Genomic DNA, 13,218 nt, shown 5'->3' on the forward strand with positions numbered 1-13,218 from the left:
CGCAATGATATTTGAATTTCGTAATACATGCTCCGGTATTTGTACAAGCGAGTGTTTGCTTGAAAAAAAAAAAATGTTTCCTTTTCCTTTTTAAAAAAAATAATACGTGAAAAAATGTAATACAAAGTCCTCTCGTTTATGCGCGGCCATTAGTACTTTAAAAGCATAAATGTTGCAATATAAATAATAAATTTTTCAATAAAATATTTTAGGATTTCACGTAACGTAAATAAGGGTATTGTCTCCATTTTCCATAATCGGGAAATGGTTTTCTTGTCGCAGCGCCGCGGTAAGTTACGATTGACGTACAAATTCGCACAGACGCAGAAACTAGTTGCAGCCTCGAGCAATGGAGTTTCACTAATTTTGCTAATTAGAGCGGTCGCTGTTTCAATAACTAACTTCATATTAAACGCAAAATAATAATCAAACTTGGAATTGCTCCAAGCGAAAGAGACTTCTCTGATAAATGCTGATGGGCCTTACGGGGAAACAGAAAAATAATTACCAACCATTATATTTTACATTAAAATGTTAAATATTAAAATTGTACTGAAAATGTCAAAAATGTTCTACGTTTCGTTTGACCGAAATTATTTTCCACAATATTGCGTATGAAGCTAAAGAGAACAACGTAACCCGCTAAAAAAATGTTCATATATAATTATGTACAGTCATATATGATTACATATCAAATATGTCCATACATATTAAAATATATACAATTATATATAATTATGTATAATTATATACAAATATATATAATTGTACATAATTGTGTATAATTATATATAATTATATATATTTTAATATATATGGACATATTTTATATAGAATTGATGTATAACTATATATATTGTAATTATATATAAAAAATATTTGGGGATGTAAGTTCAACCTAATTGTTCCTGAAATTACACAATCCCGATACGACCTCGGTCCGTATGCTGATTTTCTCGATAATTACTTGCTCGACGGACACTGCCGACATTTTTGTACACTGCCGACAATGCTTATTGTTAGTCAATGCCGTCAATCCTATATTAAAATTAAGGCAATGCCATGCAATTATGAACACTACCGCGTGCCCATTATCATACGCCAATGCCTGCACAAGAATTCTAAAGCTTTCCCGAAGTATTCAAAAATTTTTGTGCTCAACCCCATGATCGAAAAACCGACTCTGAAATGAGTTCTGAAGTGAGCTCACCACTCCCCAACCACTGACGACAATGCCGTCAATATTATAGGTCACTGCTTACTATTTTCGGACATCCATTTTGTATAGAATTGATGTAAACTATATATATTGTAATTATATATAAAAAATATTTGGGGATGTAAGTTCAACCTAATTGTTCCTGAAATTACACAATCCCGATACGACCTCGGTCCGTATCTGATTTTCTCGATAATTACTTGCTCGACGGTCTATGCAAACGTTTCAATGACTCTGCTGGTAACATATTCACAGGCAATCGTGCGAACTTGACGTCACTCTCGTACACGGTCAAGCGATAACAGCATTCACACGCTCGATGCAATTCCCCGGGTCACGGAGCCCGTCACGAGGCTCGCAATTTCGTCGTGGCCTACCGCGCCGCCAGATTCGTGCCGCGCACCTTTCCAGAAACAATGCCCACCGTCGTTAATTATTAAACCACGAGCACGCGGATGTCATCGCGCCTAATTGCGGACGCGCCAAAGCGCAACGCCAGGCCGGACACGGGGTTGCAGCTCGCACCATCAAAACTGCTTGTGTTCGATGGTGGTGGTGGTGATGATGATAGTAGTGGTCGTCGCACAAAACGCGTCCGCGGGACAAAAGCTCCCCTAGTCGGACAGCTTGTGAATACCGGTAGCTGGTGTGCCGACGCGACTCGTTTTAATTGTGCAAAACAATGGACCGCTCTCGAGCGCGTATGAGAGCGACGCGTGTACGCGACGTGTAACGAAACTAACTTGTTGATCTCACTTAAGCGTTATTAAGAAGCGCCTGGGGAATGATTTGCATTGCCGCGATGTCACCAAATTTCGAGGATCGAGCCCGCAAAGTTACGTGTTGAACGCGCAAAAGAGCGCTCCGAATTCAAGTGCATATCGAGTGCATATTCGCCGAATTTTGAATTCTGACACAGCCATTTCGAAGCGGATCTCGGATTCTAGAATTTGAAGCTGAAATGCCAAAGATGTCTGTGCTCAAGTCAAACTCCAGTAATATCTGGCTCTGAACGATATTAGAATTAATTTGCGAAAAGCTCATGAAAATAATCGCTGTGTAGAAAAAGTAAAGTAGGTTAAAATGCATTGCCACTTTTTCTTAATTGTTTTCACAGGCGATCAGGGGTCGATCGTATTTAAAATATGTATTTAAAATAAAATAAAATGGTTACTTCATATTTATTATTTTAAACAACTACTCATGTGATTCATTTCTTATTTTCTATTTTCAGTGGGAAGAAAATAAATTATTTAAATTATTATTATTAGTCTAAATGAGTATTTTAAATAACTTTTCATTACTAGTTAATTTCGATTCAGATTTGGCTTTCTTTATTAAAATCAAAAACAAAAACTAGAGTTGTAGAAAAAAGATTTTAAGGAAAAAAAGAAGCATCTTATTATTTTGAAACACATATGTGCACACAAAGAGCAAAAAAGAGAACGCAAGGCAAACTGTATTCTTTTTTTCGCTGAGAGAAAGCTTATTACTTAAGATGTAGCTCGCAATGCAAATTACATCCTATTACATCAATGCTTTTCGTTCAAATTAATTCCATTAGGATGCATATACAATCAGTGTTGATCTCAACAATCGAAAATAATAATGAAAGCACACACACACACATGCCAAAAAACGCGTAATCTTCGCAAAGCACATCGTAACCCTTTTGCTCGTCTGCTCCCGGAACATGTGATTTTACAAACCCTATTTTATCAATTGTATAGTTGGGTGGTTCGGTAGTTGTGTGATTCAGTGATTGTATGATTCAGTGGCTGTGTGGTTCGATGATTGTTTGGTTCTGTGGCTCCGTGGTTCGGTAGTTGTGTGGCTCGGTGATTGTGGTATAAAGGTCTTTAACCTTCTTAACTTTTTTTTGAAAAGATAATTTTGTACTGATGGCTATCGTAAATACATGAAAATACTTAATTCGAATAAACTAAATTAGAGAAATCTGTTTTGTACTTAAACTTTTTATTTAAAATGCATTCCTTACTTTACTTTCTAAAATCTTTGGAATGGAATCCCACTGTAAAAGTGTGAAAATCTTGCCAGGCTTGATAAAGAGTGGCAGGATTTTCACACTTTTAAAGTGGAATTCCACTCTTTTAGATAAAATTCCACTCCAAAAAATTTAGAGAGTATATTTTTAAAAAATTCTCGAAATCTGTTTCAAATCTATTTTACATTTTTTTATTTTAAATAAGTCGTATTATCGAGCTCTGCTGACGATCGATATTTATAGGAATCAAAAATAGATAATTGCACGCAGCCTTTGTATAAGTTTTCTTCATTAAAACCTTTAAAAACAAAACCAAAAGATCTCTTTTATTATATCTAAGCGAATATTTTTTTCGAGTATTAAGAAAAGTAATTTCTGAAACTATTCAGCGGCGAGTTACAAGGATTTTACTTAATCATAAATATTTTTAATTGCAATTATATAATAATCTCGATGATTTTCTTTATAATAATATGTATATGTTTTTCTTTGTATTAACGTGAATAATTTTTGTGGTTTTTTTTATGTAACTGCGAGCAAAAAAAATTTATTCTCAAGGACCAATTCTCTCGTAACTTTTCAACTGATAAAAAAATCCGCTTCTGCGATTAAGTGTTTACAGAACTTCCGCGCTAGAGATCACGAATCTAGAGATCACGAATCAAGGAGCCATCAACAATAATCTTTTTGCTCCGTGAAGCAGCTTTTGGCGAGCTTAAAGAAGTGTTCAGCTTGAAAGAACACGAGATTGCATTAGAACGCTTGATCACATCTTCCGTTTTATTCTTCAGATAACGATGAATTTCAACGCAATCGGAAAAAAAATCCCAGTACAAATGCGAATTCTAATTGTGTGCAAAAGTGAGAAATATAGCAACATTTAAAGTATTTTTTCTTTCTGTCTTTTACATTGATATAATAAAAGAATTTTATACGTGAAATATTTTTTTAATATTATATGATATATAAATATAATTTATATATCATTAAAAAATATATATATACAGTTTAAAAAAAAAAAAAAATATATATATATATATATATATATATATATATAATATATATATATATATAATGTACATTTACATTTCAAATGTACAAAATATACATTTATAAATATGCACACATTTACATAAATTAATTAAAATGATATAATGCAACAGTTGCATAATAATGAGCGCGCGTGCGCGCGCGTTACACAATAGATGCATTAAAATAACAATTGTGTTTTCATCTAAATATTGTTGCTATAATTCTCATTGCCGCGTCGTTCGCTCGAGAGCTGAAACGTTTCACCTCTCGAGCGATTCCAATCTATTTGCGTGTTACACAATGCAATATTGTAATACATAGAAATTGCCTTTTCAGCTTGGCCGAGTGCGGATCGCGAGAGGGAAAATGTTCGGCGATTAGGCGGAGTTGAAGAGATGCGCGTGAAGCACCCTATTTTCGAATCTCCAAGGTACACATCGATGCTCCTTTTCGCATGAGAAACGTGAGGAACGACGATCCCCTTCCTCCCTTCCTCCCACATGGCACCCACGCTTCTATCGATGTGCCGCTAACAAGCAAATTCTTTGATCGATGCTGACGTCGCCTCAGGGCCGCGCAAAACTTGCAAAAGGAGCCTTTTGGCAACGCGAAGAACTCGAGGTCGGACAGTGGCAGATGCAGAAATTCAAAGAGGACTGAAATCTCTTTCCGTCCCTGATTCATATCTATCTCTTCGTATTTCTGTGCGTACTGGCATCAGTCAGCCGCGAAAATAACGACAGCAAGAAGTAATCTATGCAAATGCAAGTTCTTCGATACATTTACCCTCGAATAGAGATAAATAGTAAACTGTCGCAAGCAATAAATAAAGAAGAACGATAAATCGGAAAAATAAGAGCTGCAAGAATTTATCATTTTTAATTTAGTCAGTGCATTTTTTTTTTAACATTAGTTGCCTGAATGTTCAAGAATGTCCAATGAAAAATAGTGTACACAGATATGCGCGAACGCGTTTTACACATTTGTTTTAAATCTGTAGGAAATCTTTAATATGCATCTAATATTTATTATATTTTCCTTCAACTTTTTCCATAAAATATTTCTTTTTGAAATATTTTTAGAAAGAGACATTAGAAACATACATGCATTTACATTTATCCAGTATATATATTATTTTCCAAGTAATTTTTATGTTTTACGTAATTTTCCGTTGTCTCAAAGAAATGTCCATTCAATATTATTGCTATGAACTATTAGCGTTATTTATTACAATAAACGTAATTTATGTTTTTACATTTACAATCATAAAATTTGACTTTAAAATTAATAGCAGTAAATTCTTCTCTCGCGATACGTAATAAATACATACAACTGGAATTTCTATTTAATCATATCATTGTCGCGCGTGCCAATTGAAAAGAGATTGTAATTTTGCACATTGGAAAAGTTCAGCATTGAAAAGAGGAAAAAAAGGATCGACTCGTAAAAGTCTCTCACTCTATTTGTTATTCCATGACTTCCGCTCGTTTCCTCCATCGAAATTGAGCTCAACGGCGCTAAAATGTGTACGACGAATATTTGACGACTGCAATATTGTTGTCGATAAAATTGGAGCGTTAAAGTATTGCCTGAATGCAGTTAATGTCATTCCCGTCATTCCCACGTTTCACTTGCATGCATCTTAAGAGACTTGTAATAGTAACAGCTGTACGTGCATATAATAAAATTTCCACGCAATACATCATAACATTTGACGTAGTGAATATTTTTTTTCCTTCACTTTACGCTCGCGTAGAACGCAAAAATTTTTAAAAACCTAAACTTTTAATTTATAAGATTTTAGAAAAATAAATTAATTATTGTAAATAATGTAGAGTCCTTATTTTGAAAAGATAGAGAGCATTTTAATAAACTCGGTTTAATTACCTTAATAAGCTTAGAGACATCTTCATAGAGAAATCGCGATGGTATTACGCTTGTAAAGAAGATGACAGGATTTATCAAAAATAGGAAAAGGGTGCCGAATAAGTCGGATGAATTATAAAAAGGGATTTATATAAGAGAAAGTTAGAAGGAGAAAGGGGAGAATAATTACTCTTTCGTTTTAAAGCTCTGCTATGAAGTTTAATACCATGAAGTTTAATACCCTGCCTGTAATAAAGTAGGAGAATATTTTCCTTTCAGGTGACGAACCGTGAAGAAAAAATACAAACATGCCGGTTGGTGGACGGGTCGCGGGTAAAGTTGGGATCTATAACGCTCACTACAATGGTAATATAGATGTGGATATCATTCCATTAGGTATATATAAAGCCACATTGGCATCGAAGCAATTTTCAATGCTGACTGCAGCGATCTCATACATATATTTAAGATTGGGAAGTTACGCGTTACTTAAAACGCTGTTACCGTTATTTTTTTCATAACAATCATTTTTTTTTTCTGACTGTAGCAATAACGATAACACGTCGTTATATTTTTACAATAATAGTTGCGAATTCAGCCGTAAATTTTATCGTTACTTTAGATTAATATCTATTCAATAGATTCGCATATCACTTCAATGCGCAAATACAATTGTGCCAGATCAATTACATGCAATAGATGTAATAAATGTTACGTGCAATAAATGCAATTATAAGTTTTGTTTACTTTTACATTTTGTATTTTAAATGTAAAAAAATATTTTCCAATATATTTGAAATATTTTTGTGTAATATTTAATTTGGAGAACATTTTAAATATTAAAAAAATACTTTGTGCTTTATATTTTAGACTGCATTCTGGTAATTATTGCCAGTACTGAAAATTTACAACATATATATGTAATGTGAATAGATTTTCAGCACTCTGTGGAGTGAAGATTGGAATGCATTTGTAATAATGACATTACAAACAATATTCATTAAAAATTGAACGCTAAGATTTGCGCGTTGTGAATTATAATTCAGATTTCTATAAAAATAAGTATATATATATATATATATATATATATATATATATACATATATACTAATAAATATATTAATATATAAAGAATTTAAAAAATTAGATAAAGATATAAAGAAACATTTGTTTTATATATATACATTGTACAGAATTATTAATTTTAATGTTGATTATTATATTTTTCAATATCAATTATTAAATAATATAATTTTAAAATCTGTACACATCCATATTTTACTTCAACGTTACAGAAAAGTAACAAATCGTTACTTTCTAAGTAATGGTAACGGTGACGCGTTACTTTTTTTAAGTAACGTACCCAATCCCAGTCCTGCATATACTACAGATATTGATGCAAATAAGTTACAAAAATTGCTTCGGTTGTGGCATACACTGTTGACAATCAGTGGCGTAATTCTGTAACGAATCGCCGAGAGGACTTTTCTTCCTGTGTGTTATTTCCGTGTTGCGACGTAGCACAGCAAATAATTTTCTGTAATTTAATTTACTTTACAATATTACGAGAAATAAATTCTTTTTTTTTTTAATATAGCAAATTCTTTTCTTTTCCAAAAGTGAATTAAAGTCCTGTCGCGCAGAAAATAAATGTATGCATTAATGTTACTATTCTTCTTACATCTTTCTAAAATATGTTAAAAAAAAAATTATTTTGTCATTACTACGTTTTCTGTATACAATCAAATCAAAATTAATTAATCGTTTGAAATACTTATTATCTTCTTTTTTTCTTCAAAATCTGGATGTACTTAGGGCAAGTTTTTCAATTCATCGATTGATCAATCGCATTATGCGCAAATGCAGCTTTTACAGAACACAGTTGCAGTTGCGCGTAATGCGATTGATCAATCGATTGATCAATCGACGGTTTATAAAACTCGTCCTATATAACTATCAATGTGCTTTGATTACACAAGACATTATTTTACGACATATATTCTGCACGATTCTTATATAAAAAAAAAAGTATAAAAAAAACTTCTTTTACTAACCGTACCTTAAATGTTTCAAATTTATCTTTATCAAATATATGCAAGATTCGAATGCCAAACTGAGTTTTGATTTTATTACGCCACTATGACGTCACAGAATGTGCACGAGACAACGCCCTACCGCATGATGTGAGTCTTGATATAAATGGTCAAAGACACGGCACGCTTTTGGCAGCGGCATACGAAATTGTTTGTGAAATCAATAACGCGACCAGAATTGCGCTAATGGTTTACCGTACGCAGTCAGAAGTTTACGAAAATGTTGATCTTAGGCAAATCGCCAGTGAAGCCGCTCTCTCATAGTTTACAAATAAAATTCTCTATGCCACTTCAATCGCACCAGCACGTATTCGCGATTGGATTTTCTCCAAATCTTGTGGAATATCGTTTTGAAATGACTTATCGATCTTCGCGAGCGTGAAAGTTCAAAGAAGATTGAGCGCGAATTGCTTTGGACAATCCCACGAGTATGCAAAATTGTAATGTAAAATTGATCAATACAAATAAAATTATTAAAGTTGAAAGCATATTTTCGCTGCACAAAATTTGATAAAGAAAACAAAAACACGATGCCTCATTGCGTCCAGAAATATTCAGGATTGAAAAGGTATATATGCGAAAATTGAAAGATTGTAATGAGCTTAACAGGATGTCCCACAAACAACAAATATTTTAATAACGTATTCCAACAACTGTTAAAAATAGAAATTTCTAACACTCGAATACGTCGATATCAGTGGATCACAATAGCTTTGGAATTATTATGACAACCTCAAGCACTTTTATCACTTGTGTTATAGAAACTGAATATTCGTTTCTAAAGTAGAATTTATTTTAATTTCAATCAAGCTTACTATCTTATCCCATTTGTATTATTTAATATGTTAATGTACGTATTAACATGTACGTATTTCCCCGTTCTTTTTCGTATCAGTGCATCGTTAATTCTAAAAATATCACCCCGTCAAAAAACCATTCTCACTTTAAAAACTTTAAATCACGCTGTATTTTAACAAACTTCGCCGTTCGTTTCTGAAACACGAGCATTGTTATATTCCAGGAAAATTCTGTTTCGGAGAGAAAAAGCTTTGAAAGAAAAGTTAGCTTATTACCGTCAGCATCGAGTTTTACGTTCTATCTGTTTTATTTTTGCCACGATGATATTTAGAATTTAGAGAAGCGTAGAATATTTACGCAGGACGAAGGAGATGCGCATTATTCTGTCGGAATTAAAAGTTTTGAAATGGGTGGAAGAAGTAAAAAAATGTTCTGCGGAGAGTACCAACATTCTACTGTTATAGTTTCACTTATAAGACACGTAGCGCAAATTCAGATGTACTTTAAGTTTTAAGCACCGTTCGAAGCACGGACACAGCTGCAATTCGTCGACAACGGACTTTCAAATTCGTCGTCGTTATCGTAATGGTCGAGGAGAACGCTTTTAAGCGCGATAGTCAAATAACAAGCGTTAAATTACGCGGAAACAAAAACCGTTCGAGTTTGCGATGCAATAACAGCTTCCAGATAATAATGAATATCTGCGGTTTGCCTCACAATCATTGGGTAGAAACGAGTGGCGATTTTTCAAGCGTTACTAGCACGATTATCCAATCGGTTAGCATGCATGTTGTTTAAGTTTCAGTTGTTCATTTCAAATCTCGATTTATGTCGTATATTACCGTGTACTATTCGCGTAACTTTGTATTAATTTGCGAATAATTTTTGCGTCATTTTTTAATCACAAGGAGTGATAAAAGTAACGGGATAAATTAGCGGATCGATTCGCTAGCCAAAAGTAATTTAATTCATTCTCAGCTTCTCATCGTGTTAATGTGCAAAATTCAATACGTCGAGTTTAATATATGTGAGATGTAGAATAAATAATAGATTTTTTGAATAATATATATTCCTGTATGAATATTTCGCATCTTCGCGATACATCTCATTATTATATTTCTGTGATAATATTAAAATTAATTTTAATGTAATATACAGTAATAGAAAACATTTCAATATTAAGTATTTTAATAGAACTGCCATGAAATTAATTAACTCTGAGTTAATCAAAAATTTCTTATGTGCTGTGATGAAAAATATTTAGAGGATCTCACATCATTTCATCCTTTTTTCAAAAATAACCAAATTCAAATATTTTAATTCAAATGTTTGTACGTCAAATTTACATTGTGAATCGATTTTACAAGAACGAAAGAAGAGCTAATTTTTTAAAATTTTGTAATCATTTTTCTGATATTTCTTATTTTATATCTCTTACATAATTCTCGTATTTAATATAATTTTTGCAAATTTATTGCTTCAAGTTTAAAATAAAAAATAATTTATCCATCACTCACCAGTAAGATGCGCAGCGGCGGAATTGTAACATGTAGATCTGTAAAATTAAGGTTGAATAAGTTAATATATTTTTTTAAATCAAGTTAATGTTAAAACTAAATTTAATTATGTTAAAAGTTACACAAATAAAAACTAACCGATTAAAAATTATGTGAATTTTACATTAACTTATGTTAAATTAAAAATTTATTTTTAAAAATATTTTATTCATATGAAATTAGAAATTCGCAAGTTTTTGAAATTAGATTACTCAAAACAATTATAATATAAATCATCAAATTGAACAATTTATTTGAAAATTAAGTTTATATGTAATAAAAAAGAAATATTATTTTTTATGTGAGAATGTATTTTCTCTTTTATAATTTCTTTCTTTTACACAGATAAATTTTTAAATTAAGAAAAAATTCAGTAAATTACAGTTTTAAAAATAATTAAGTTAAAGTTAAAAATAAAATCATTTACAATTAATTAACAATTAAAGAAAAGGTCGGAAGCATCCCTCCCCAATTTTAATAACCTTTTAATATGAATATTTAATAATATACTTTAAATAAAAATAAGTGATGCGTATTTTTTTTATACGCACTTAATTACACTTTTAAGGAGTATAACACACTTTAGAAAAAATCGATATAATTTTTTGAAAACCAATATTGTCGAAACTATAAGAAAAAAAATTGTTTGAAATAAAATATTTTAAATAATTTGAATGATTTGAAGGGTACTTTATAATAGTTCTTAAAAAATGTTAAGTGATTGGGAAAAATTAAAAAAGAAGTTTTAAAAATGTTTATAACTTAAATTAAAAGTTATTAATTTTTAACGTTATTTAATGTCTAACTTTTAAACAAGTTATTATCCAACTTTGTGTAAAATACAATTATGTCCAAATTATAAAACGCTGCAAATAATTAATATTTCAAAATATAATTATGCGTGCATTAAATTTTTATATATCCTCTGAATAAATATTGAGTTTAAAAGCCTGTATTAAATATAATTAACATAAAATTACATTAAGTATAAAAATTATATAATTTACAAATTATTAGGAATTGTAGCTCTGAAATTTCTTATAATTTTCGAATAACAGAAAAAAACAATTAATTTCATAAAAATATATAAACTATTAATTTCGTATAAATAGATAAATACATATATGCAATAGATATGATGAATTACCTTATGGGGACGCTCCGCCGTTGTCCGACACCTACTCCTCTCATATTTTGGCATTGATCACACAACACAACAATCACAAACACACGTAATTATTGCACGAACGCGCATACTAAACACAACAATCGCGCGACATTTTACACGACATTCATCCCGATGCTAATCGCACGCGATGTGCTCTGTTACATTTCAACGGCGAGACTAACGACCACTCTATGATAGTAAACATAGCTGTAATTACATACTGTAAAGCGCACTTATATGTATGCCCATTTCTATCACCGTAAATTAACCTTCGCTTTTTCTCAGTTTTCGTACTGGAAAAAGATTAAGAAAGGTTAGGAGGTTAATCTCAAACTCTGAAGAGGTTAAGGTTAAAGCCAGTAACATTGATAAAAGTGGACACAATTTCGTCGTACAACGCGTCTTGCGAAGTTTTGTTATTTTAGAAAGGCCAAAGTTTGTGACCACGATGCTAGAAATTGGTTTGAGATTTCGGATAGATAGATAGATAGATAGAGAGATAGAGAGAGAGAGACTGAGAGAGAGAGAGAGAGAGAGAGAGAGAGAGAATTAACCGACGATCGCGTTAGAACAATTTGGGCAACTAATTAATGCGATTAGTCAATTCTCTCTCTCTGTCCGAGAGATCTCACACCGATTTTCAGCATCATGGACACAAGGCTTATCGTGAGAAGAGAACAATAACACGGAGCTACGATTCACAACGGGCACCTGCGACTCGACGTCTCGCGAATTAACGTAATCCCAAACGGCATATCGAATTCGAGGATCGCGCGGTCAACTTCAGGCGATACGCTGGCCGCGACGCCGGCGACACCTGCTGCCCTCAGTTGCACTTTTGTACACTTTCCGCGCGTTTATTAAAATAAGTTGAGCGTGATCGTGTTTTAGGCGAGTACCTATACAGCACAGTAGCTTAGACATTGCAAATATTTTTCCTTTGTAATGACTTCAGCAATATTGCAGCAACATTTCAAAAATATTATGAAAAATAAGGCTCCGCGTGCAATAGAGGAATATTACATATTAGGGACAAAAATTAAAGGAATTAAAGTTTTAGAATCAGTTTCTTCAATAAACACTGTGACGTCTCATATGCGCCATGTGCCGAGCGCCTACTAAATGGCTGCCCGCCAGACACCGTCGCGCCTGCCGAATGGCAGCCCGTCAACAAGCGAGGCGCCGGGCAAACGGCAACCCGACAAGCGCGAGGCCGACGGCTCGCGGTACCGCGCGCGAGCAAACAAACACCCGCGATCAGGCACAAGCGTGTGGACAAGCACGCGCGCGACGTGTGAACCTGATTTCCACACGTGGCAGTAGGTGGCCAAAACAATAAAGAATTACTCGTCCATAAAATCCCGAAATGAGAGAATAAGTATCTAACTGTGTGACTTATGCCTATTTCTACCAACGCAGATTAACTTTGATCTCAGTTTAACTTACTCTTCATCTTTCTTTAGTTCTAAGAATTAGAAAAA

At 32.8% G+C, this 13,218-nt stretch overlaps 1 protein-coding gene across 1 annotated transcript in view; it reads left to right on the plus strand.

Moving 5' to 3' along the window:
- Window positions 1-13,218, plus strand: part of LOC105196244 — a 35,973-nt gene that overhangs the window by 10,441 nt on the left and 12,314 nt on the right. Inside the window, exons 2-3 of the mRNA XM_039448600.1 lie at window positions 4,593-4,686; window positions 6,402-6,488. Of these exons, the coding sequence (XP_039304534.1) occupies window positions 6,431-6,488 (58 nt within the window). The 5' untranslated portion in view covers window positions 4,593-4,686; window positions 6,402-6,430. The remainder of the gene's footprint in view (window positions 1-4,592; window positions 4,687-6,401; window positions 6,489-13,218) is intronic.

Source organism: Solenopsis invicta, chromosome 4 (genome assembly GCF_016802725.1).
Source record: "Solenopsis invicta isolate M01_SB chromosome 4, UNIL_Sinv_3.0, whole genome shotgun sequence".
NCBI lineage: Eukaryota > Metazoa > Arthropoda > Insecta > Hymenoptera > Formicidae > Solenopsis > Solenopsis invicta.